Source organism: Marmota monax, unplaced genomic scaffold, assembly GCF_021218885.2.
Source record: "Marmota monax isolate L192 unplaced genomic scaffold, Marmota_monax_Labrador192_F-V1.1 WCK01_AAM20220418_F8-fsc00035, whole genome shotgun sequence".
Classification (NCBI taxonomy): domain Eukaryota; kingdom Metazoa; phylum Chordata; class Mammalia; order Rodentia; family Sciuridae; genus Marmota; species Marmota monax.
Genome location: NW_026691961.1, coordinates 10,894,026 through 10,920,825, shown reverse-complemented (window position 1 = coordinate 10,920,825; position 26,800 = coordinate 10,894,026). Strand labels below are relative to the sequence as shown.

At 41.7% G+C, this 26,800-nt stretch overlaps 1 protein-coding gene across 2 annotated transcripts in view; it reads right to left on the bottom strand.

Annotated features, from left to right (window-relative positions):
• Dnaja3 (DnaJ heat shock protein family (Hsp40) member A3) overlaps positions 1-15,748 on the bottom strand; it is a 29,423-nt gene extending 13,675 nt beyond the window's left edge. For both annotated transcript variants that reach the window (XM_046444327.2, XM_046444336.2), the window contains exons 1-7: positions 15,523-15,748; positions 11,890-12,023; positions 10,479-10,562; positions 9,026-9,226; positions 6,919-7,071; positions 3,426-3,573; positions 3,002-3,066 (exon numbers count right to left, since the gene is read on the bottom strand). In XM_046444327.2, coding sequence (XP_046300283.1) covers positions 3,002-3,066; positions 3,426-3,573; positions 6,919-7,071; positions 9,026-9,226; positions 10,479-10,562; positions 11,890-12,023; positions 15,523-15,733 — 996 coding nt within the window. In that variant the 5' untranslated portion in view covers positions 15,734-15,748. The remainder of the gene's footprint in view (positions 1-3,001; positions 3,067-3,425; positions 3,574-6,918; positions 7,072-9,025; positions 9,227-10,478; positions 10,563-11,889; positions 12,024-15,522) is intronic.
• Positions 15,749-26,800: the final 11,052 nt, after the last annotated feature.

Sequence of the window (26,800 nt, the reverse complement as noted above, 5' to 3'; positions counted from 1 at the left end):
GCTAGACAAGTGCTCTACTACTGAGACACAACCCCAGCCCATGAGGTTGCTTTTTGAACATTTTTTAAAATGGTATGGAGAAACACAGACTAATACATCTGCAAAGGTGAAAATAACTTGATAAATGCTGCCTCCGAGACAGACTGGCAGCACTAGAGTTGATTCCATTTTATAAATACCATCTCGCATCTCAAAGACATCCTCTGCCATCAATAGTGTCTTTTTTTTTTTTTTTTAGCTTGCAGCACTGGGCATTGAACACCAGGTCGCTCTACCACTGACTACATCCCAGCCCTTTTTATTTTTTATTCTAAGATAGGTTTCCCTAAGTTGCTGGGCTGGCCTCAAAGTTGTGATCCTCCCACCTTTGCCTCCCAGGTATGTGCCTGGGATATCAGGTATGTGCCACCACACCTGGCAATGATTCCTTATTCTCTTCTTTCCCTCTATTATTAGATAGGAATACAAGCTGAATTCTATACCAAACTTTTTTTTTTTACACACTGGCTTCCAGCTTTCTGCCTTCATCTTTGATTTCATAGTCTAAAAGATTTACCCTTTACATTATTTTTACTTGTTTTTCTTTTCTGTGGTGCTGAAGATTAAACCTAGGGCTTTGCATATGCTAGTGTGCTTTTATTGTTGTTTTTTTGCGTGAGTACCGGGGATTGAACTCAGGGGCACTTGACCACCAAGCCACATCCTTAGACCTGTGTTCTCTATTTTATTTAGAGACAGGGTCTCATTGAATTGCTTTGTGCCTTGCTTTTGCAAAGGCTGGCTTTGAAATCGCAATCTTCCTGCCTCAGCCTCCCAAGCTGCTAGGATTACAGGCACGCATCACCAGGCCCAGCCTGTTTTTTTTTTGCTGCTGGGGATTGAACCCAGGGCCTTGTGCATGGAGGCAAACACTCTACCAACTGAGCTACATCCCCTGTCCTTTTTTATTTCACTTGTTTATTTTTATTTTTTTTTTAATGTGGTGCTGAGGATCGAACCCAGGGTCTCGCACGTTCGAAGCAGGCGCTCTACCGCTGAGCCACAATCCCAGCACCCCCAGTCCCTTTTTTTTGAGACAGAGTCTCACCATGTTGCCAGGCTGGCCCCAAACACTCAGCCTTAAGCAATCCTTCTGCCCTGTCCTACTTCAATAGCTGGCAATATAGGCATGCAGCACCATGCCTGACTGCCTTTGTTTTAAATTATGAAATACAACCAGAAAAAGGAAAAACAAATAATACAGCAAACACAGTGCACCCACAACCTGGCTCTGAGAACAAAACATGACAAATGAAATCAAATAGTCGCTGCTCCTCAGTAAACCAATAACCCAATTTGGAACTGCCATTCCAGCCAGCAGGCATTTACTTCTGCTGTGCATTTCCATGTCCTAAATAAATATAATCTGTCTTGTCTTGAAAACTCTGTATCCTGTGTTCCCCAGGCTATTGGGACCTGCTTCCCTGTCATGGGTAACGAGGCATCTTATGGTCACTTGTGACTCTCATTCTCTCCTCTGGAGGGCTCTATAGTATCTCTGTGACATAGCAGGGTGCAGTGTCCATTCTCTGACTTATTTGTTTTTATGTGGTTCCGGGGATTGAACCCAGTGCCTCATGCATGCCAGGCAACTGCTTTACCACTGAGCCATAATCCCGGCCCCCATTTGTATTTCTTCTTTTGAGAAGTGTCTGTTTAATTCATCGACAACTTAAAAAATTAAAAAAAAAAAAAAAAAGGGAGCGGGGGGCTGGAGTTGTGGCTCAGTGGTTGAGCGCTTGCTTCACATGCGTGAGGCACTGGGTTCAAACCTCAGCACCACACAAAATAAGTAAGTAAGTAAGTAAATAAATGGATGAATGAGAAAAGATTAAAAAAAAGAAAAGAAAGAAAAAACCATACCTTACTAAGGGCAATGGCGCATGCCTGTAATCCTAGCAACTAGGGAGGCTGAGGCACAGAATTGCAAGTACAGACTCAGCAACTTAGCAAGACCCTATGCAACTTAGAGAGAACCTGTCTCAAAATAAAAATTAAAAAGGGTTGGGAATTTACCTCAGTAAATAGTATCCTTGAGTTCAATATCTAGTACTAATAAATAAATAGATAGACACGATAGATGGCTTTTGCCATTCCTATCAACAATATGATATGTGAATAAAAACACATGGTGGGCTGGGGTTGTGGCTCAGTGGTAGAGTACTTGCCTAGCAAGTGAGAGGCACTGGGATAGATCCTCAACACAATATCTAAAGATATTGTGTTAAAAAAAAACAACACATGGAGGTGGTCTATTTTTTTTTTTGTTTTATGTTTCTAACTTTTAAACTCCATGAGGAAGTTTTATTCTCTTCACACTAAGCACAAAACCTGAAGAGCAAGACAGTTAATAACCATGTTGATGTGGCCCTTCTTCCCTTTAGAAATACAACAGCAAATGCCAGGTGCAGTGGCACACACCTGTAATTCCTGTGACTCGGGAGGCTGAGGCAGGAGGATCGTGAGTTCAAAGCCAGCCTCAGCAACTTCATGAGGCCCTAAGATACTCTGCAAGACCCTGTCTTTAGTAAAATATTAAAAAAGTGCTGGGGATGGAGCTTAGTGGCTAAGCATCCCTGGGTTCAATCTTTGGTATCAAAAAAAAAAAAGGAAAAAAGAAAAGAAAAGAAACACAACAGCAAGTCAAACACAGTGGCACACACCTATAATTCCAGCTACTCGGGAGGCTAAGGCAGGAGAAGCACACGTTTGAAGTTAACCTGGGCAACATAGCAAGACTGCCTCAAAATAAAAGGACTAGGGGTTGTAGCTCAGTGGTTGAGTACTTGCATACCATGTACAAGGCTGCAGGATTGAACCCAAGTACTATAAAAAGAAAAAAAAAAAAAATGCAACAGCAAGAGATATGCCACAAAGCTCCTACCTCATGCCAACAAGTAGCTTTTTACACCTGTAGCTACAGAGCAGAGTCCTAACAGAGGCTGTGCAGGCCAGCACCTACCCTGAATGTGACAAAAATTTCTCGTTTTCCCACAGGCATCCTCACAGTTTGGCCATCCTCGACTCCTAGAAGAACAAATTTCCAAAGAGAACAGTTATGGTGGAACACCCCATAGCACTTCCCAACCAAGACCCAATGATTAGCCATAGGCTTCCTTGCTCATTCCTGTTTCTTGTTAACGCTGGTCTCAACTAAAGACAGGGGACAGCAGAGAGAAAATGGTGAGATGGGAGTTGCTCTCCTACCAGGTGGGAACAGAACAAGCACATTTCAAGGATAAGTGAGTCAAGGGGAAATACTCTAGGAGATTCTAGTTCCTTCTCCAGCCTGGAGCCCTAAAGCCCTCCAGCTTCTGGCAATAGTCAAACACACAGGGCACAGTGGCTTTTGCCCTTTCCTGGGCATGGGGGGCCTGGGTACCTACCTGCAGGCACAGGGATCACTACTCGCTTTTTCTGCTTGGCTTGTCCTGCTCCTCTGCAGATCACACAGGGAGTTGTGATGATGGAGCCCCTGCCACCACATCTCCGACAGGTGGAACGCATCACAAAAGGGCCTGTATTGATGGTTTCCTGACAAAAAGGAGAGGGAAAATTGTATTTTTTTGGGGGGGCGGGGGAGATAATGGGGATTAAACTCAGGGTAACTCGACCATTGAACCAAATCCACAGACCTATTTTGTATTTTATTTAGAGACAGGGTGTCACTGAGTTGCTTAGTGCCTCACTTTCTGAGGCTGTCTTTGAACTTGTGATCCACCTGTCTCAGCCTCCTAAGCCACTGGGATTACAGGTATGTGCTATCACAACAAAAATGGTACCCTTAAATATGCAAGCAAACTGATGCATGAGAAAAACGTTTGACTAAAGGCTTCTTCTTTGTGTATTCATGTGCCCTAAAACACACTGCCTAAGAAAACAGACATGGGGGCTCACTGCCAGCCTGATTTTCTAGAACACTGACTTCTGGACTCTTGAATACTGATATGTTGATGTGATCTAAATAATGAGATACTTGCTTCTTTCTATCTGAACCCCTAAAGCTCAGCAACACATTTAAATATATTATTTCCCCACTAGTTACACTACCTTTGAGCTATATCCCCAGCTCCAGGAACTCTGTAAATATTGAATGTCTGTTAATAGGAATGCTTTCCACATGGTATGGGTTAACAATTCTAAAACTACTTTAGTGCTATAAAATTGAAGAATTTTTTTAAAAAATGAATATTTATAAAAATAAAATAAAATATAGTCCTAGGGAATAAATCCAGGGGCACTCCACCACTGAGCTATAACCCCCTGTTCTTTTTTTTTTCTTTGAGACAAAGTCTCACTGAGTTTCTCAAACTTTCATTCCTCTTGCATCAGCCTCCTGAGTTGCTGGGATTAAAGGGCTGCACCACCTTGCCCAACAAGGAAAACATATTGAGGATAATAGCAGCTAGATATCTGTTACAGAAAAAAAGGTGAAACTATCACTTGAACTCTTGGTTTTTGACAGATGTCAATGCATGCATGTGTGTACACATATATCTATACATGTGAACAGATGTATATACGTATCTACAAGTGACACACACATTGATTTCCTAGCTCAGTCAGCTGAGAAAGTTTAGAAGTAGTGTCACTCCAGGGGCCACGAGCATAAGGGGGATACAGACGTTGGTTTTCATGTCCCACTAGACACTAACAGGTACCACAGCTACAGGTAATACCTGACTCAAAGGGTGTAGCAGGGAGAGAACAAGTTCAGCCTGGAATACTCTGCCATGTGGAAGGTAAGGAAGTGCTGAAAGTATGGTTGGAACAAGTCAAAAGGACACAACAGTCAGATGGAAGGGACCTGGTATAGGCCAAGTTAGGGATAAGCTGAACAGCAAAGAAACTACTGATTATAACACAGTGAATAAAATAAGCATCCCTGACTTCATACTGATATAAACAAACAGGTAACTGGAAGAGAAGAAGTTCTTCCATCCAGTAGAATGCAGACAGGTTAACTGAATTAGAAAACTTGTCATTTAGCAACCATGATAGTCATGTGTGATTGAGAATGATCAAGGGATGCAAAAACCAATGGGTAAGTTTGATGAGGAATATGATACTTATAGTTTCAGGGTATTTCATCATAACATTTATTAATTTCAAAAGAAAGAATAGTAACTTTAAAGTAAAGAACCTGATAAACACTATTTTAACAAAGTAATCATGAACATGTGTAATGTCATTAGTATGAGACAAACTGACACCTAAAACTACTCATATGATCCACTGAAAAGGATAAATTGCCTCTGTGGGGTTTCTACCCAAAGCAATCTGAGTCTTTTTTTTTTTTCTTAAATATATTTTTTTAGGGGTTGGGGATGTGGCTCAAGTGGTAGCTTGCTCACCTGGCATGCCTGAGGCCCGGAGTTCGATCCTCAGCACCACATACAAACAAAGATGTTTGTCCACTGAAAACTAAAATAAATCTCTCTCTCTAAAAATAAATAAATAAAGAAAGAAAAAGCTGCTTTAAAAAAAAAAATATATATATTTTTTTAGGGCTGGAGATGTGGCTCAAGCGGTAGCGTGCTCGCCTGGCATGCGTGCTGCCCGGGTTCAATCCTCAGCACCACATATCAACAAAGATGTTGTGTCCGCCAAAAACTAACTAACTAAATAAATATTTAGGGCTGGGGATGTGGCTCAAGCGGTAGCACGCCCGCCTGGCGTGCGTGCGGCCCGGGTTCGATCCTCAGCACCACATACCAACAAAGATGTTGTGTCCACCGAGAACTAAAAAAATAAATATTAAAAAAAATTCTCTCTCTCTCTCTTAAATATTTAAAAAATACATATATATTTTTTTAGTTGTAGATGAACAGGATACCTTTATTTAATTTACTTATTTTTATGTGGTGCTGAGGATGGAATCCAGTGCCTCACACATGCTAGGCTCTACCACTGAGCCACAAACCCCAGCCCCACAATCTGAATCTTATCAAGAATCCAAATCAAAGGACATTCTATTAAACAACTGGCTTATAATCTTCAAAAAAGTCAAGGTCAAAGAAAAAAAAGAGCAGACTGAGAAATAGTTCCAGATTAGAGACTAAAGATATGATAATCAAATGCTACAGACATAAGGACACCTGCAAAAACTTGAAAACATACAGATAATGATATGGTATTAACATGAAGTTACCTGATTGAGAAAACTGTACTGTGGTTATGTAAGAGAACGTTTTTGTTAAGAACACACCATACATACTGAAATACTACACTTAAATACTTAGGAATCAAGAGATACAATGTCTTTCAGCCAGCCCAGTGAGTCAGCACAGGCCAGTAACCCCAGCATCTGAGGAGGCTGAGGCAGAAGGATCACAAACTGAAAGCCAGCCTCAGCAACTTAGTGAGAGCCTAAGCAACTTAGCAAGACTCTGTCTCAAAATAAAAAGGGGCTAGGGATGTGGCTCAGTAGTAAGGCCCCCAGGTTCAATCCCCAGGCCCCTCCCCCCAAAAGAGAGAAAAATACGCCTCATTTTCAAATAGTCTTCGGGTAGGGCAGTGACAGAGACACACCCAAAGAATGAAAAGGAACACATCAGAAGTGAAAAAGCAAATGTTTAACACAGGTGAGCCAGGCTAGGTGGTGCAGCCCCGTAATCCCAGTGACTCTGGAGGCTTAAGCAGGAGGATCACAAGTTCAAGGCCAGCCTCAGCAACTTAGTGAGGCCCTAAGCAACTTAGTGAGACCCTGTCTCAAAATAAAAAATTAAAAAAGGGCAGGATACAGCACAGTGTTAGAATAGTAGACCTGAGTTCAATCCCCAAAACAAAAACAACAACAAACAAACAAACAGGGTGAATGAGCAAAAGGTGGGAGACCATGGGGTCGGTGTGTGTGGGGGGTCCTCTCAGACATCTTACCATGCCAGAGCCGCCGCAGTAGTGACAATGCTGCACCTTGGTGCCGGGCTCATTCCCTTTTCCGTCGCAGCGCTCACAGGTGTCCATGATGTTCACAGTGAACTCCTTGTTGACACCCTTGGCAGCTTGATTGAAGGTTAACTCCATGATGTACTAAAGAAATCGAGGCATGACCTGTTAATGCTCTGCTTCCCAATGACCAAAGTGATGCTCTGCTATAGGAGGACACGAGGCCACTGGTCAGTACTTGTGTTACACTTTAACTGCTATGCTTACACTTGTATACTGCCAGGTAATAACAGGTAGGAATCACTCATCAGATCCTTCCCAAGGCCTTAGGATTTTTAAGTATGTCTTAATTTAAGTGAAAATACACTTTTCAACAAACTGAAAATGTTCACAGAAAATAATTACGACAGTTTGCATCTCGAATATTCCCCAAAGGCCCTTATGCTAAAGCCCTGGTCTCTAAGCTGGCACTACTGAGAGGTGGTATAACCTTTAAGAGGTATGGAGATTTTAGATCAGCGGGGCACGCCCTCAAAGGAAAGGCAGGCCACAGGTCTCTTCCTCTTTTTTTCCCCAGGAAACATGAGGTGAACAATTTTGCTCTACCATGCACTCCCTACCATAATATGCTGCCTCACCACAGCCCAAAAACAATAGGGCCAACTGTCCATAGGCTGAAATCTTTGAAAACATGAACCAAAACAAACCTTTCCTTTTTTTAAAATTTATTGTCTCAGGTATTTTGTAACAGTAATGGAGAGCTGACTAACAGCACTTAAAAAAAGATGAAATAATATATAATCATAACTTAGATCATGAAACATTTCTCTTACGTCTTCAATTGTAACAATTAAGACATAAATATGAAAAGGAGACACAGCAGTCTCCTTTGTGAACTGAGCTCCCTTAGAATAATGTGGCAGACTCCACATAAAACACACCCAAATGATGGCCCCTGATGGTCTTAGGTGCTGCCTAATTAAGCAATTGTTGAGAATATAGTAAAAATAATCAGGCATAGTGGTACATGCCTATAATTCCAGCCTCTCAGGAATGTTAGGCAGGAGGATTATAAACTCAAACCCAGCCTCAGGAATTTAGCATGACCCTATGTCAAGCTAGGCACAGTGGCATACGCCTGTAATCCCAACTACTAAGGAGGTTGACAGGAGGACTGCAAATTTGGGGTCAGCCTCAGCAACATGGCGAGGCCCTAAGCAACTTAGCCCCATCTTAAAATAAAAAATAAAAAGGTCCAGAGATGCAACTCAATGGAAGAGAGCCCCTGGGTTCAATTCCCAGTATAAAAAATATATTAATACAAGCCAGGGTTGTGGCTCAGCAGTAAGAGCGCTTGCCAAGCATGCGTGAGGCACTGGGTTGGATCCCAGGACCACATAAAAATAAACAAAATGAAGGTATTATGTCCATCTACAACAACAACAAAATATTAAAATACATACATACATACACTAAATAAATAGATAGCTGGGCATGGTGGCACACACTTGTATTCCCAGCTGCTAGGGAGGCTGAGGCAGGATGATCATGAGTTCAAAACCAGCTTAGCAACTTAGTGAGCCCCTGAGCAACTAAGTGAAACCCTATCTCAAAATAAAAAGTAAAAATGGGGATGTGGCTCAGTGGTACAGCACCCCTGTGCTCAGTTGCTGGAACCAAAAAAAAAAAAAAAAATTGATTAAATAATATATAAATTTTAAAAAAAAATTTAAAAAGGAGATGCAGCTCAGTGGTAGAGCACCCCTGTGTTCCATCCCCACTACCAAAAATTAAGTACACATATAAATAAAAAATAAATTTAAAAAGGCTAGAGGTGCTTAGTGATACAGCACCCCCACAAGGTTCCATCCCCAGCACCAGGAAAAAAAAAAAAAACAGAACCTAGTCAAAACCTGGTGGGTGCTATTCATTGCTACCTACAGGGTTTTTCAAATGCTGGAATTATTTTCTGTCAAATAGCTGCCTCAAGATCATTTCACTTAGGCTGCTTTGCCTTTATGAGAAATAATGTGATAAAAATTTATGTCACACTTTAAAAGCCTAAAACTGGAATAATCCTTCAAAGTAAGGAACTTACTTCCTGAGGCTGATCAAATACACTCTGGAAATCTCCAAAGGAAGATGATGAGAATTCCCCGAAGATCTTCCTGAACAGCTCCTCAGGGTCAACGGTGGGACCTCCCCTCCAGTAGCTCTGCCCAGAGCTGCTGGCCCCAGCATCAAAGCCAGCAGAGCCATAGGCATCATATTGCTTCCGCTTCACCTCATCACTCAACACCTACAAGGAGAGGCAGAGCAAGCAGCATTTCTGGGTCTGTGGAGGCATAGGAACACAGATAAAAGCTCCACCAAGGAAAGCAGTCACAAGGCTAAAGGGCTCCATGTGCCAAAATATTCTATGAAGTTCTCTGGATGGGGGGACAGACTGCAACTTCAGCTCCTAGAAGAGGAGAGAGATGACTGCATGGGACTCTACATGTGAAGCCTGAAGTACTTTCAAGTGTCTTATGAAAAGCCCCAGGGGTGGCCACACTGTTAAAATGCCTGTATTCATCTTCACAGAACCTCTTAGGCATCCTGAAGCTTCAGATTAATACTGCACCTCTCTTCTCAGGAGACACCCTGGTAGAGACCTTAAGCTTCCTACCCTTTATCCTACAGGACAAAAACAGGAGGAAGAGCGACAGGAGCAGAGAGTGCATCATTTAAGCATGCCTTCTGAGGACTATTCTGACCGCTATATTAGCACAAAGCTCTTTGGAGGGAAGCGCCACTATGGAGGGGTGGGGGAAAAATGGAGTATTCACTTTCTCTTTCTCTCTCTCCTCTGGCTTCTGGACTACCAGCTTCCTTGGCTAAAGATAGCCACTGTGTAGTTATTCAGGCCCTGATCATGTAAGCCAAACTAATAAATCCCCTCTTATAAACTTTACATACTCTATTGATTCTGTTTCTCTGGGAAATCCTGACTAACACACATTAAATGTAGTTGCCAGGAAATAAGACACTGGCTCAGTGACTACTCACTGAGCTGAGGCTGCTTTTATATAAGGATGTCTATTTCTGTGGATATATGAAACTACATATTCAGAACCCCTTTAGGATGGTCAAAGTCTGGGGAGAAGAGACACTATCCAGCAATTCTACTTGGGTGATGCCCGCCTCACATGTGTATGCTGTGCCCTCTGATTACATTTCTAGTTCTTCCATGGCAATAATGGTCTTCCACCAACCCTAAGAAGATGTCATGAGTAGGAGAGTCATCAAACAAGGGCTGAATTAATCCAACTGGGAGGTCCCAAATTCAGCTGCAAATATAAATTGCCTGGGAAGCTTTATTAATTCGGATTATTGAACCCCATTCTTTGTTTTGTCATTAATATACATTAACATACATGACAAAGTGATTTAGTGTAGGGACACAGCCTTCACACTGGACCATATGACACTACAGGCTGTCCTGTGTACCAAAGCAAACTCTGATTCACACAGCTGAACAACAGTGACCACATGCACATTAGTCACATTACCTCATAGGCTTCTGCCAGCTGGGAGAATTTCTCCTTGGCTTTGGGATCATCTTTATTTGTGTCTGGGTGGTACTTTTTCGCAAGCTAAGGGAAAAAAAAATGTAAATTAATACAAACATGAGATGGTTATTAAAACAGAACCCAAATATGAGACACAATTATGTCTTCTTTATAACAGTTAACTCTAAAGACTTATCAAGTGCTGGGCATGGTAGCACATGCCTGTAATCCCAGTGGCTCAGGAAGCACACTGGGGATGTAGCTCAGTGGTTAAGTGACCCTAGGTTTAATCCTTGTTACCATAAAAAAAAAAAAAATTATCAACTAACAGCAATTTTGAAAACAAGATTTAAAACTTTAAAACATTTTTTCAATGCTATAAATGTACACATTTTCAACCACAACAAATCTCTACCAAAAATAATAACTAGTTCTTTAGAACTTGGGCACCATTGTGAAAACAAAGTGCCAAACAGTGTATTTATGATAGACATAGTGGTGCATGCCTGTAATCCCAGCTACTTGGAAAGCTGAGGCAGAAGGATCACAAGTTTAAGGCCATCCTGGACAACTTAGTGAGACCCTGACTCAAAATAAAGCAAAAAAAGGGCTGGGGGTGTAGCTCAGTGGTAGAGTGCTTGCCTAACATGCATGAGGCCCTGGGTTTGGTCCTAGTACCACCAAAAAGAAAGAGATAAGATGTTAATCCCACATTGAACTCCTAGCTTTTATTTTATTGATAAGACCAAACCAAGAGTCTGGAACTCAACAATAGAATTTCACATTTTCTGTGTTAAGAAAGGAAATAATTCTTAAAACCCATAAACTGTTTTATCTGAATGTGAAAAATGTTTACCTAAAACTTAGATAAGTATACCTGCTAATTCAGAAAGCTCAGAATAAATTTAATTACAGAATTGGCCCTAAAAAATCTTTTTTATTTTAGGGCTGGGGTTGTACCTCAGTGGTAGAATGCTTGCCTACCATATGTGAGGCACTGGATTCAGTTCTCAGGGACTGCATATAAACAAATAAATTAAATTAAAGTCTATTAACAATTGAGAAAATATTTAAATTTTTTTATTTTAATTTTTTACTGGTACAATTTAATCATATATATATAGACACTCATTGTTACATGTTTATACATGTAAACGAGTTTTATATTTTAGTACTGGCAATTAAACCCAGAGCTTCAAGCATGCTAAGCACATTCTACCACTGAGCTACACTAATAGCCTCTGGAAAAGAACCTAATTTGGACTCTTTTTTCTAAAGCATTAATCACTACAGTACCATACACTGAAGAATGCATCCAGCAAAGTCCACTACATCACACCAACAGATTCACATAACCCATCCATATAGGCTAAGAACTGTACCAGCTGGGATAACAGACTGACATACAGACCTGGTAATAAGCTTTCTTGATCTCTTTCTGGCTGGCATTGCGGGGCACTCCTAGTATCTGGTAATAATCTTCTTTGGCCAAAGGGGTGTTTGTGTGGAAGTAGGCAGTACAAACAAAAGGGTAACTTTTTACTCCTGAAAAGGAAAAGAAAATCACTCTCAGAATGTGAGTCAGACAGCACACACCTGTGAAAGAACAAGACTGGAGATACCAGCTTGTCCCCCTCCAAGCCCACTAGAGAAAAAGGCAGTATATTCAAAAGTGGACAAAGCCACTGGGTTAAAATAAATTCATACAATATCAGAGTACTGAGTGTGGTTGATTCTGATGAATTATACCATTGGTGTAATCTCATAACACCATTAGAGAAATACTAAAGATCCCAGATAAAGAGCTGTCTCTGGGAGATGATTAAGAAGGGATTTAGAAGGCTGTGGATGTGGTTCAGTGGTAGAGCATTTGCCTACCATGCCTGAGGCCCTGGCTTCAATCACTAGAAGGGTGTGGGGGCTGGGAGTAAACGGTAAGGACCTCATGCATGTAGACTATAGGACCATGATGTAATTAAACCAGAGACTCTGGGTTGCAGTGAGTGATGATACACAGTGGTGGTTAGGAGATAATTAATGAGGTCCAGGAATAAGCAGAGGGCCTTAAAGATACTCTAAGTCTGGATTTTATCCTGAGGGCAATAGGGAGTCACTGCAAGTATTAACAAGAAATTAATGGGTTAGATTTTGAAGGAGATTTGGGAGACTACTTAAAATTAATAAGAGCCTAGAGAGGTAGCATACACCTGTAATCCTAGTGACACAGGTTGGGGCAGGAAGAGCACACATTAGAGGTCACTCTGGCACTTTATTTAGCAAGACCATGTCTCAAGATTTTTTAAAAAGGGCTGGGGTTGTGGCTCAGTAGTAGAGTGCTTGCTTAGCATGTATGAGGCACTGGGTTTAATTCTCAGCACCACATACAAATAAATAAATAAAGGTTCATCAACAACTAATAAAATATTTTTTAAAAAAGAAAGAAAAGAAAAAGAAAGAATAATAAAGGCTAGGGATGTAGCTCAGTAGTAGAGTGCCCGGGGTTCAATCCCCAATACTACAAAAATAAATAAATAAATAGATGGATAGATAGATAAATTAACAATAAAATTAATAGGAGTATGGGGATGTAGTTCACTGGTAGAGCATTTGCCTAGCATCATGGGCAAGGCCTTGGGTTCGATTTCCAGTACTGTTTAAAAAAAAAAAGAAAAGAAAAGAAAGAAAAAACACAATCAGAAAAGTTGAGAATATCCAGGAAAGTGTCAGGAGAAGGGATGATTAGACACAAGAATGAGCAGGAAGGGTCAGAATAAAATCAGGAACAGGAAGTAAAGCTGTTTTTGTTATACCCAATATTTCTAGAATGGGAAAAGCGGACAATAAAAGTAGTAGAGGTTAGGAGGCTGTTACTGTCTCTTCAGTCAGTCTTGAGGAGACATTAGAACTGGTTTCTCAGTGATCCTATAACCTCTTCCCTTTTCCTCAAGAGTAAGGGATTACCTTAACCATTTCCAGCTTCTCCTTCCAATGCCAAAGGCTGAGGCCAGAAGTGGCAAAGATTCTAAGCAGCTATGGATTCAACATCATCAGCAGAGTTAGAATGGGAGACATGCAAAACTGCATATGGATAAAGACAAATCACATCTCTCTATTACAAATTTGATAACACTGTTCAAAATGCATCAATGATCAGCAATAATTTAAAGAGTTTAGCCGGGTGCAGTGGCACATGCCTGTAATCCCAGGGGCTCGGAAGGCTGAGGAAGGGGGATTGGGATCGAGAGCCTCAGCAATGATGAAGCACTAAGCAACTCAGTGACACCCTGTCTCTAAATAAAATACAAAAAAAGGACTGGGGATGTGACCCTGTGATCGAGTGCCTCTGAGTTAAATCCCTGGTACCCAAAACAAGAAAAAGAAAACAACAACAAAAAAATCCTGACATTATAAATGTTATAAAACCCTAAAAATGACCATTTTGTTCATACTGAGAAAACAGACATTTTTTCAAATAATTCTCAAAAAACCTGAACAAACTACTGCTCCATCCAGGAATACGACAGGAAGAGAATTTTAAAATGTCTTCACTGGATTAAACTCACTCCCAATCTCTTGTTCTCTGCTACATTCCCAGTGCCTGAAATGGTAGCTGACATAGGGTAGCCTCAACAAATATCTGCCTATGAATTAATTTTCAGAGTTAAGACAGGATCAGAGAGATTAAATAATACACCCAGGTCACACACTTTGCAGGAGGAAAGTCTGTTCAAAACCCATGCTTTTTTTTTTTTTTTTTTTAAATGCTGCACAACACAATCACAATTACTGTTATTTTAATAACTACCTATTATGTAACTGGTACAAAATTGGCCCCCAATAGGAAATTATCTTATTAAATTTTCCAGTAAGAGCTTTTTTCCTCCTTCTTTTTCTGGGAACTGAACATCAAACCCAGGGGTATTTTAGCACTAAGCTACATGCCCAGCCCACTTTTTTTAACTTTTTAATTTTAAGACAGCGTCTTGCTAAATTGCTCAGGATAGGCTCAAACTTGCAATTCTCCTGCCTCAGGATCCAAAGTTGCTGGGATTGTAGGCATGCACTAAGTCCCAGTCAGCCAAGGCTCCTTAATCTTACTTATAACTTATAGATAACTTACAATTCCCAAATTCTAGAGGACACAAAACAACTATCATAATTCAAGAATATAAAAGGTTGCTCAATGCTTCCCTCCTTCCCTTTCACTAAAACTGAAGTCATCCAATGCACAGCATAAGAAAACATCATGGCTAAGCACTTTAAGTCTTAATACACATTAATTTGATGTAATCTCTGGCAATTAAGAAGATGCTAGGTTTAAATCAAAGTCTAATGCTTTTTAGCTTTGTGACTTTCTACAAGTTGTTTAGCATCTAAGCCTCAATTTTTCTATAAAATGGAATGGTAACAGTGCTTATCAATAAGGCAATATGATGGAAACATGGTAAAGTGCTCATATATGTCAGAATGTATTATTACAATCACTGTCTAAAGAACTTCTTAAGAACATAGTCTTAAAAAAGACTATTAACGTGTCCTTTAATTTACATCATGTGGTGGGAAGGGTATGAGCTATGGATATGACAACTCTGAGTTTGAGACAACTAACTTCACGACCTTGGTCAGGGTCAATTCCTGATAGTGCCTGTTTTTAAAATGGGGATGAAGATCTGCATATTGCAGGGCTGTTGAGTGACTAGCACTCATCAAATGGCAGTTGCCTCCTGCTTTCTCCTACAAGTAAAAGGTGCAGAGATACAGAAGGAATAGAGCAAGGGAGCCGCAGAGTCGAGAAATGTTGACAGAGGTGAAGGTTCATGGCCTTCGGGGCGGTTCATCACCCCGATCTCCGTGCAGTTCTTCCCCCTAGACGGCTATAGCGAGCCACCTGGGCCTCTCTGCCTCCCACTTGCCTTGCCTCCCCACCAATTCCGCACCCAAGTCGGAAGACACCTCCACCCTGCTCCCCTCGAGGCCGGAGCGAGGCGAGTCACTCATTGCTAGTTCCTGGAGCCACAATTCGAGCGCAGGAGCCTGTCCTCACCTGTGAGGCTGACACCGGGTCTCAATGTCAGCAGCGCCCGGGGGCCGCGAGCGCCCAAGGAAGGCGCGAAGGCGAGGACGCTCAGCTTGCGACCCAGAGACGCCCCCACCACACCCTCCCGCGGCGGTCGGGCCCCTCTCCCCGCTGCAGCCAGCAGCCGCGGGTTCCCCACAGCTACCAGAAACCAGCGTGTGGAACACCGCGCCGCCATCTTGGCCCGGGGACACTGCGCCTGCGCCGGCCGGCTCAAGGAGGCCTCGCAGGACGGCGCTTCCGGGGACGGGGCCTCCACGCGCACGCAGGGACGCACGCGTTGCGCACGCGCAGCCTCCCTGGCTCGCCTTGCTGATAGCCCGTGCCGGCTTGAGCTTTGCTTTGAAGATGCTGTCAGGCACACTTGCCCAGGAGAATCCAGTCATTTTGTGCTGGACGATCAAAGACTGCACTTTGCCTGTGAACGACGTGGCTGAGCGTAGCGATTGTAACTGGCCTGAGGATTCTGGCCAGGAGGGGAACTACAAGTCCCTGCAGGCTACGCGGCCTTAGGTCGCGCGGATCCCAGCATGCAGCGCGCGGCTGCCTTCGGCTGACCCTGAAGCTTGCGTCTCTGAGCGTGTGGGTCGCTCAGGCAGCCCCGCCTCCCAGAACCTGCGAGCTGGATGGCGAGAGTTCTGCTCTTGCTAAGCATAGTTGCCTTCTCCAAAAATGTAGCGAACTTGCTGATCATTCAGAATGATAGCGGAGCTCCCCCAAAATGAGTTTCATAAACCTTGTGAACACCCATTGTCTCGTGCATCCGCGGTTTTATGCACTTTGTAGAATACTGGGGATAGGGAGATGAATGTCATACCATCCCTGCCCTGGAAGAGCAAACCTCACTTGAGACAGACTCCGCCGGGCGCAGTGGCACCCGCCTGTAATCTCAACGGCTCAGGAAGTTGAACCAGGAGGATCTCAAATTCAAGGCCAGCCTCTGCAATTTATCGAGGCCCTGTCTCAAAAAATTAAAAGGACTGGGATGTGACTCAGCAGTTAAGCGCTCCTGGGTTCAATTCCCAGTTTAAAAAAAAAAAAAAGCATGGGAGTCCTGAGGTTGGTTAAAGTGGCCCCGTTAAATCCCCAGTCCCCTCTCCCAGAAAAAGAGAGAGAGAGAGAGACGCGCGCTCCTTGATAAGTAACACAAGTAACAGTGTACTAAATGCTATTCTAGGTGTACACTGGTAAGGAGTCATTCTGGGGAAGTTGGATTCAACTGTCAAGGCCTTCTGAGAGGTAATGTTCGAATTGGACTTTGATAAAAAGTGCATCTGGTAGGGATAAAGTAATACAAGGGCAAGAATTTAAAAATCTAATGTCTGGAGATGCAAAAAGTGTTTGCTTAAACCCTAAAGTCAGGGTTTGCAAATAGGAGGCTAGAAAGGTAAGACCTGCCTGATAAGTTGCAAGGAAGTTTCAACTTGCATTCTTCCAAGACCATCACCTCACCAAGCAATAGGAAGGGAACCTAAGGGTTCATAGATGGGTTTAGGAAGATCACTGCTCCCCCTGCTCTCTACCCCCAGTATTGTACAGAATAGTTGTGTGTATGTGGATCTGTCTTTCTTCCCTCCTCCCTCCCTTCTTCCTTCCTTTCTTCTTCTTCTTTTTTTCCACCAGGAATTGAACCCAGGGAGAACCACATCTACCAGAGAGCCACATCCCCAGCCCATTTTTTTATTTTGAGACAGGGTCTCACTAAGTTGCTGAGCCTGTCCTTGAACTTGTGATCCTCCTGCCTCAGCCTCCAAAGTCGCTGGAATTACAGGTGTGCACCACCACACCTGGTTAGGCTTGATTCTTTTTTTTTTTTTAATATTTATTTTTTGGCGGACACAACATCTTTGTTTGTATGTGGTGCTGAGGTTCAAACCCGGGCCTCACGCATGCCAGGCGAGCACCTCTACCGCTTGAGCCACATCCCCAGCCCTAGGCTTGATTCTTAAGAAGAATCTGAGAAGAGTCATTGTCGGGGAGGGGTTGGAGGAAGAAGCAGAGATGGATAGATACTGGGGCTTGAAACCAGGGCCTCATATATGCTAGGCGATCACTCTACTACTGAGCTACACCCCCAGTCCTGAACATCCAAATGGGAGGCATTCGGGCTTTTTCTCTGCCTTTAGAGGAGTCTGGCCTATGGTTTTCTGTTTGTTTGGGGATACTGGAGATTGAACCCAGGGGTACTTAAACACTGAGCCACATCCCCAGACCTTTTTATATATTTTAATAGAGACAAGGTCTCCTGAGTTGCTAAATGCCTTGCTAAGTTGCTGAGACTGGCTTTGAACTTGCAATCCTCCTGCCTCAGTCTCCTAAACCACTCGGATTACAGGTGTGCACCACCGCACCTGGCTGACCTGTTTTTTGACTGGTGTTGGGGTACAGAACAGATACTTTTTATTTTTATTATTTATTTATTTTATTAATTAAATACTAAGAATTGGGAAAAAAAAAAGAATTGAACCCAGGGGCACTTTACCACTGGACTATATCACCGCCCTTTTTATTTTGAGACAGGATATCACTGAGTTTCTCAGAGCATCAGTAATGTTGTCAAGTTTGGTCTTGAATTTGCAATCCTCCTGCCTCAGCTTTCCAAGTTGCTGGGATTACAGGTATATGCCAACACCCCTGAAAGAGCAGATATATATATATATATTTTTTTTTATTGTTGATAGATCTTTATTTTTATTTATTTATTTATTTAAATGTGGTGCTGAGAATCGAACCCAGTGCCTCCACATGCCAGGCAAGTGCTCTACCACTGACCCCCAGTCCCAGCCCCAACAGAAACTTTTTAAATGATTCCCCAACCAAGCTAATGAACCCAATTAATGAGAAGGTTTGGGGAGAATGATAAGTTATTATTTGGGCTTATAATGTTTGAGATGTCTGACTGTCTTATTTTAGGCAATATGTATATGATTATGGAGAAATCTGAAAGCTGTAATGTGCTAAGAATAACTTCTTTACTTCTTTACAGTTCACAGTTCTTCTTCTTTTTTGGTACTGGGAATTAACTCAAGGGCACTCAACCACTGAGCCACATCCCCAGCCCTATTCTGTATTTTATTTAGAGGCAGGGTCTTCCTGAGTTGCCTAGCACCTTGTTGTTGAGGCTGGCTTTGAACTGGCAATCCTTCTTCCTCAGCCTCCCAAGCCACTGGGATTACAGGAGTGTGCCACCACACCTGGCTTCTTCTTATCATTTTTTTTTTATACAGGGATTGAATCCAGGGGTGCTTAAATACTTGAGCCACATCCCCAGCCCCCCCTTTTTTAGTTTAATAAATAAATACCTTTATTTTACTTGTTTATGTTTTATGCAGTGCTAAGGATCAAACCCAGTGCCCACACGTGTCAGGTGAGTGCTCTACCACAGAGCCATCCCAGCACCGCCCAGCCCTTTTTATATTTTATTTAGAGACAGGGTGTCATTACCACAGGAAAGCAGGGAGCTGAAACTCCTAACCTTGATTCTTGTGTTCTGATGAAAGAAGATTTAATGTCAGACACTAAAAATCACGTAAGAGAACTTTATTAGAAGTGAATGTGAGGTGAAAATACATTAAAACAAAAGTGAGCATTAAGCAAAAAGTACTCTCAAGGTAAAGAGTGGGCTATCTCCAAGCAGAGTAGGACAAAGGAGACAATGCCATCCCAATTTTATTACTGTTTGATGTTTACCAGGACAACTGGGGACCACCTTCTATACTCTTTGCCAACCAGGTGCTCCACTCTTCCTTCACATCAGGTGGTGGAGGAGTTTTTTACCTTAGTTGGTCCTCTCTAAAACTGTCATGGTAGCCATCCTATTTAAGGGGGCTTCATCTACAAGTCAATCCCATGTTAATGTGGGCACTAGGATAAATCACTGGTCAGAAGTTACCTTAGTGCACCTGTGCTACTAAAGGAATCTTCCTCCCCAGATAAATGGAGGCACCTTTAGCCATAATTCCTAGCTTCATGTCAATATCAGTGGACCCTATCAAAAGTTAATTCCATTAATCCTTTTCTCTTGACATGTTTCCCGATTAGCTCCTTTTGCTTCCATTTCTTTTCTACAAATTAACTACCATACTTTGCTTTCTTGTTTAGTTTGGAAGTAGTTTAAAGAAGACCCTTAAATAGTTTAAAGTACACCTGTGACCTTGGCTGCATCTCACCGCTTATTACTAGCTACTACCTAACATCAGTAAGTTGCTTAGGGCCTCACTGAGTTGCTGAAGCTGGCTTTGAACTCAGGATCCTCCTACCTCTGCTTCCTGAGCTGCTGGATTACAGTCACTTGCCACCATGCCCAGTTCTTCTGACATTTTATATTCCAATATGATCAGAAACTCTGTGAAGCGGGTAGGAAAGATTATTTTCTTTTCCTTTTTTTTTTCCTTGTACTGGGAATTGATCTCAGGGATACTCAACCACTAAACCACATCCCTAGACCTTTTTGTATTTTATTTAGAGACAGGGTCTCAATGAGTTTCTTAGCGCTTTGCTTTTGCTGAGGCTGGCTTTGAACTTGCGATTCTCCTGCCTCAACCTTCCAAGCCACTAGGATTACAGGAGTGTACCACCGTGCCTGGCAAAAAGACTATTTTCTCTAGTGGACACCCCTTCCAAATACAATAAATTCTGAAAGAATGTAAAGATTTGTTCAAGGTCACATGGCCAGTAACACCTAAGACGAGGTCTTTTTTTTTTTAATTTTTTAATATTTATTTGTTTTTAGTTTTTGGCGGGCACAACATCTTTGTTTGTATGTGGTGCTGAGGATCGAACTCAGGCCGCATGCATGCCAGGCGAGCGTGCTACCACTTGAGCCACATCCCCAGCCCCAAGACCAGGTCTTCTAACAGTGAAAACATGGCTCTTTCCTGTAAACCATGTGGCCTGTTATATCATTAGTTCTTAGTTGCCTAGCCCTTGATAATTTACAAAATATTTTCTCATGTTTCATTTCATTTGATTCTCACAAGAAGAGGGAGGCAGAACAAATATTGTCACCCTTATGTAGGAACTGTTGCCCTGCCTTCCAAAGCCTTCAATTGGGACAGGATACAAATTGTCCATCTCAGGCCTGTTGCCAAAGACTGGGAGGAGCACATGGACCACATCTCCCCGCATTCCTAGGCAAAGTAAGCCTCCTCTCCCTGTGCCCTGTGTTCTCCATTCTGAATTCCCCCATCTTGAGCTTTAAGGAGAAATAAAATTGCTTACAGAGAGCATGCAAGGCAGCAAGTGCATCCCCTCATGTGCTCTTCGTTTTACTAGACCAGTAATTCCACCAGGTTCTCTTCCGATCACATCTGTCGTTACATCTGAACACACTGGTAGACCTCCAGGGTGCGGGTTATAGGTAAAGAAAATGAGTGTCTATTCCATGATTTCTTGCTGAAACCACTGACCATTTGAGGTTAAATGGGAGTGAGCAAGTCCATGATGCCATTTGGCTGCAACCCTCCCATGAGTGAGGAGCCCTTCCAGGGAGGGCACACTCTTCCTGAGGCTATAAAGGCTAGCTCAGGCCAGGCATGGTGGCACACACCTGTAATAATCCCAGCAGCTCCAGGGCTGAAGCATGAGGATTCCAAGTTCAAGGCCAGCCTCAGCAATTTAGTGAGGCATTAAGCAACTCATTAAGACCCTGTCTCAAAATTAAAAAATAAAAGGGTTGAGGATGTGGCTCAGTGGTTAAGTGTCCCTGGGTTCAATCCATAGTACCAAAAAAAAAAAGAAAAGGAAAAGATGGGCTGGGGATGTGGCTCAAGCGTTAGCGCGCTCGCCTGGCATGCGTGCGGCCCGGGTTCGATCCTCAGCACCACATACAAACAAAGATGTTGTGTCTGCCGAAAACTAAATAATAAATATTAAAAAATTCTCTCTCTCTCTAAAAAAAAAAAAAAAAAAAAAAAGGAAAAGAAAAAGCTAGCTTGCTGGCAGCTGGAAGTTTTTCTATCACCAGAGGGCGTAAGTGTCCAACCAACAGCGCCACCTCCATATGCTGGGAGGCCCCCAACCCCCGCAGTTGATAGTTGGGATCCTGAGACAAGGTCTCAAATATTAACATGCCCTGTATTTGAGGCAGGAGGGCAGCGATTTTACCAAGTTTTAAATTTCAAAACAGTGAAGCAGCTAAAAGAGGCTGTAACAACCTATGGTCCTCAAGCACCCTTCACTGTAAGCTTGGTCGAATCCATTAACAACTTGAACATGACGCCAGCAGATTGGGCTAATATGTGTAAAGCTGTGCTAAATGGAGGACAATACCTGTTATGGAAGGTTGCCAATGAGGAATTTTGCAAGGAGACGGCTAGGCGAAATGCAGCAGCTGGTTATCCTCAGAGAAATCTAGATATGTTGTTAGGAAAGGGACCTTATGAGGATCAGCAGCAACAAATTGCATATGATCCTGGCGTATACGCACAAATTGCTGCAGATGCAATTAAGGCATGGAAGACTTTACAAGGACATGGAGGTTTACAAGGTCAATTATCTAAGGTAATACAAGGAGCTAATGAACCTTATGCTGAATTTGTAGATAGGCTTATTCAAACAGCTACCAGAGTTTTTGGGAATACAGAACAAGCAATGCCATTACTAAAACACCTGGCTTATGAGCAAGCGAATCGTTGGTGCAGAGATATCATTAGACCATGGAAACATGAAGATTTAAACACATATATTAAATTATGTAGAGACATTAATGAACAAGAGCAAGTCGTGGCAGCTGCAGTAAAACAGGCTTTAGATGCCAGAGACATTAATGAAAGAATTGATATAAGTTTGCCTTTATTATTTATTGTACTACCAACAAAAAATATTCCTACAGGAGTATTTTGGCAAGAAGGTCCATTATTATGGATACATTTATCTTATTCTCCTAACACTATTCTTACTAGGTATCCTGAGGCTGTAGGACAATTAATACTCAAAGGAATAAAAGCAGCAAAGGGAGTGTTTGGAATTTCTCCCAATAAAATTATTACTCCATATACTATGAATCAAATTGATGAGTTAGCTAATGAGTTAAATACTTGGGCAATAATCATGTGCAAATCTAATGTTTCATTTGATAACCACTTACCATCTAATCCTTTATTGTCTTTTTGGTCATTGCATCCTGTAATTTTTCCAAAAATGACAAGAAAAACACCTATCATGAATGCTCCAAATATATTCACTGATGGGTCAAATAATGGTACAGCAGCAGTAGTTACCCCTGATCAAACTTTTACATTTTTAGTACCCAAACAATCAGCTCAAAAGGTAGAGCTTAATGCAGTTTTACAAGCTTTTGTGATGTTTAAAGATTCTGTATTTAATTTATTTTCTGATAGTCAGTATGTAGTTAATGCTATAGTATCTCTTGAAGATGCTGGTAGGATTTCCCCTTCTTCTACTGTTTTCTCTTTGCTTTCCACTATACAAAGTCTAATCTGGGACAGAAAAGATCCATTCTTTATAGGACATATCAGGGCACATACAGGATTGCCTGGAGCCCTTAGTTTGGGCAATGATTTAGCAGATAAAACTACACATGACATACATATTTTCTCTACACTAGAAGAAGCTATAAATTTTCATAAAAAGTTCCATGTCAATGCTAATACTTTACAAAAGCACTTTAAAATAACTAAGGAACAAGCTAGACAAATAATAAAACAATGTCAAAATTGTGTGACCTTTTTACCACAAGTTAATCTTGGAGTCAATCCTAGAGGATTGATACCTAACCATATTTGGCAGATGGACGTCACACACTTGCCAGAATTTGGAAAATTAAAATATTTGCATGTTACAGTTGATACTTCTTCTGGATTTTTGATGGGCTCCCTTCATGCTGGAGAAAAAACTAAAGATGTTATAGCTCATTGCTTACAAAATTTTGCCACTGTGGGTGTTCCAAAACAGTTAAAAACAGATAATGCCCCTGGTTATACTTCTACCTCTTTTAAACAATTTTGCTCAACATTTGGCATTACTCATATAACAGGAATTCCATACAATCCACAGGGACAAGGCATAGTTGAAAGAGCTCATCAAACTATTAAAATGTACTTATTAAAGCAAAAAGAAGGAATTGGGAAGGGGTATATATTCCCCAAAGATAAACTTAAAATAACCCTTTTTACTCTAAACTTTTAAAATTTGGATTCATCAGGACTTAGTGCTGCGGAAAGGCATATGTGTCCAAAAAATGTACATAAGCCCAAGGTACTTTGGAAGGATATTCTAACAGGACAATGGAAAGGTCCTGACCCAGTAATTGTCTGGAGTCGGGGGTCTGTTTGTGTGTTTCCACAGGGAGAACAGCAGCCGATTTGGATTCCAGAGAGATTAACCAAGGTCCTGACCCAGTGATTGTCTGGAGTCGGGGGTCTGTTTATGTGTTTCCACAGGGAGAACAGCAGCCGATTTGGATTCCAGAAAGATTAACTAAAGCGATTTCTACAGACCAAAAAGAAGATGATTTGGCTCAAATCCATAACAACTGATATCCAAAACTCCAGTTTGGCTATTCTTACATCTGCAACAGAACCAGGATGCTTTTTTCAATATCTATTTTATTATTGCCCTTTGCCATATCATGAAGTTCTATTTTGTTTTTTGAGCTCATACAGACCTAGGTTAATGTTTTGCTGATCAGTTCTATTTTTTGACTATAGAGTTTTTAAACATTGCAATGGAGATTTCACCTGTAAAAAGTTATAAGGCCTTTACTATAATGTTATGTGTTGTATGTATTCTATTATGTGTGCACACTTGTGTTTTGTGTTATATGTTTGAATGTACGTATGTCCATATATCATATAAGATGAGTGCTCATGATAAAATGGATCCAAATATTTTTTTTTCACGTGATTTATATGGTTTAATTTAAATTGGGTAAACAACTGTTGAGGATTGTTTTAATATGTAAACAAAAAAGAAGGTTAACAGATCTGTTTGTTTACTTTCACCTTTCCTTTTCATTATATTTAATAATTCTCTTAAAGATAATGTAAATTGTTAAGAAAATTGTTTTCTTTTAGTGCCTTCTGTAATGTTACATAATTTTTTCTTTAGCCATTATTGCCAGAATTCCTATCTTCATCCCAGTGCCGGTGAAGACAATGTAAATTGTTAAGAAAATTGTTTTCTTTTAGTGCCTTCTGGAATGTTACATAATTTTTTCTTTAGCCATTATTGCCAGAATTCCTATCTTCATCCCAGTGCTAGTGAAGTCAAAGATAAAACCAATCTACAGCTTCTACAATATCCATCACTGAACTGCTTGCAGAACTTGCCTGGACACATTGTGAGCTCACCTGTATGCATTGTGAACTATCTGTTGGTACAACGAATTGTGGTAGTGCTGGAGTATTTTTGCTGATGGTGTCACCGGTGGTACAATTTTTCAAAGGAGCCCTCAATTGGCTTAATGTCATGGCATTTTGCATCCTCCTCTACTAGTGATGGTCTAAAATTTGGGGGCCAACAGAGGTGAGGCAAAGAACCTCACCCCCCCACAGGTGCAAAGGCCTATCCACAAGTATGGCTGTATGCTGGACCGGTAGTCAGTGACGGGTATGATCCAATTGCAGTGGTACCAACCTAAGACAGGAGGCTGACGCCTAGAGGTCAGTTCATCCGATGACGGGTAAGGACCATATGTTGAATTGGACTGCCTAACAGACACGGTCCCTAAGCCACATGCTTGTTGTTTAAACAGAGAGGGGGAGATGTTGAGAGCCACAGCCAAAGGGGCCCCAGCAAACTTCCAGCTGCCAGCAAACTTCCAGCTGCTGGCTGATGATTGGCTCACAGCGGCCCCAGCAACATCTAGCTGATTGGCTCCTCTGCGGTGATGCTCATTGGGCTGTTTCCCTGCCCTTTCAGACCACGGAGCTGCTCATTGGGGGACTTTTTTGACTCCGCCCACGTGACCCAGCCAATCGGCCTCAAGAGCAGGAGGATTGTGGGAGGTGGGGAGAAGCTTGGGTGGGAGAGAGAGGCTTGTGGAAAGCCGGTGGTGGCAGTTGAGGCTCTGAGGGTTTTTCCTGAGAGGCTGTTTTGTTTGGCGTGTGTGGTTCTAAAAATAAAGTTAGTTTCTTTTGACAAGTGGCTCCTGATTGTGCCCAGCCAGACTGCGGCACTAGCTCAGAATTTTTCTAATGTTAGCATTTCCTTTCTTCCTTAAGAGACTGTGGGACAATCCCAAAGGGGTTAGAATGTATGGTACAGATGTTCTGGGTCATGATATCTACAGTGGGCACAGATAAATCCCTACAGATGTTATGAGTCCTTGCCTCATTCACCCGGGACGGCTTTGAACTGACAATGAACACAATACCATTGGGATCACCATCTACCATTCTTTACTTTTTTTTTTTTTTAATTGTACTGGAGATTGAATCCAGGGGCACTTAACCACTGAGTAACATCCCTAGACCTTTTTTTATTTTTTATTTTAAGACAGGGCCTCGCTAAATTGCTGAGACTGGTCTCAAATTTGTGATTCTCCTGCTTCAGACTCCTGAGTTGATGGGATTACAGATATATGCCATCATGCCTAGCTTACACAATTTTAAAAATATATTTAGTTGTAAAATTATTAATTTCTGAGATAACTACATGTATCTCTCTTCGCCAGATCCTGAAGTGAATAAGGTGTGGTTTAAGTATAAAACATCTTCAATGTGTGTTTTAGTAAAAAAAATAAGTTCAGAGGCAGATAACTAGACTTAAGGAATCTGTGATTGACCCTGATGCTGGCTTTATCCATCTCTCTCTCTTGCAAAAACTCTGATTCATGGAAACCACTAATTTTTTTCCCTTTCTATTTTTTAAAACCACTGATTTTAAGGGGATACCATACCCAAAACATTGTTGGCATCACAGTTTAAAATTAGGATATAAAGCCTGGGGACATAGCTCAGTGGTAGAGTATGCACCTAGCATGTGCAAGGCCCTGGGTTCAATTCCTCTAGCTTCAAAATAAATAAAATTAGAATGTGTCCTAAGACTTAAGCTTTTGTGCAGATTGTTTGTTCTTGTCCTCCTTTTTGGTCCCTTCTCTTCTGTTAATGTTCCTTTAATTGGATGACATGTTTTGGGGTTTTCCAGAAGGAGAGCTTCCCACAATGGACTCCCAAATTCTGGTTCACTATTACTTATTCTCAGTTCTTGTTTTGTTTTGGTATTTACTGGGGATTGAGCCAAGGGCTTGACTCATTCTAGGCTCTTTACCACTAAGCTATAG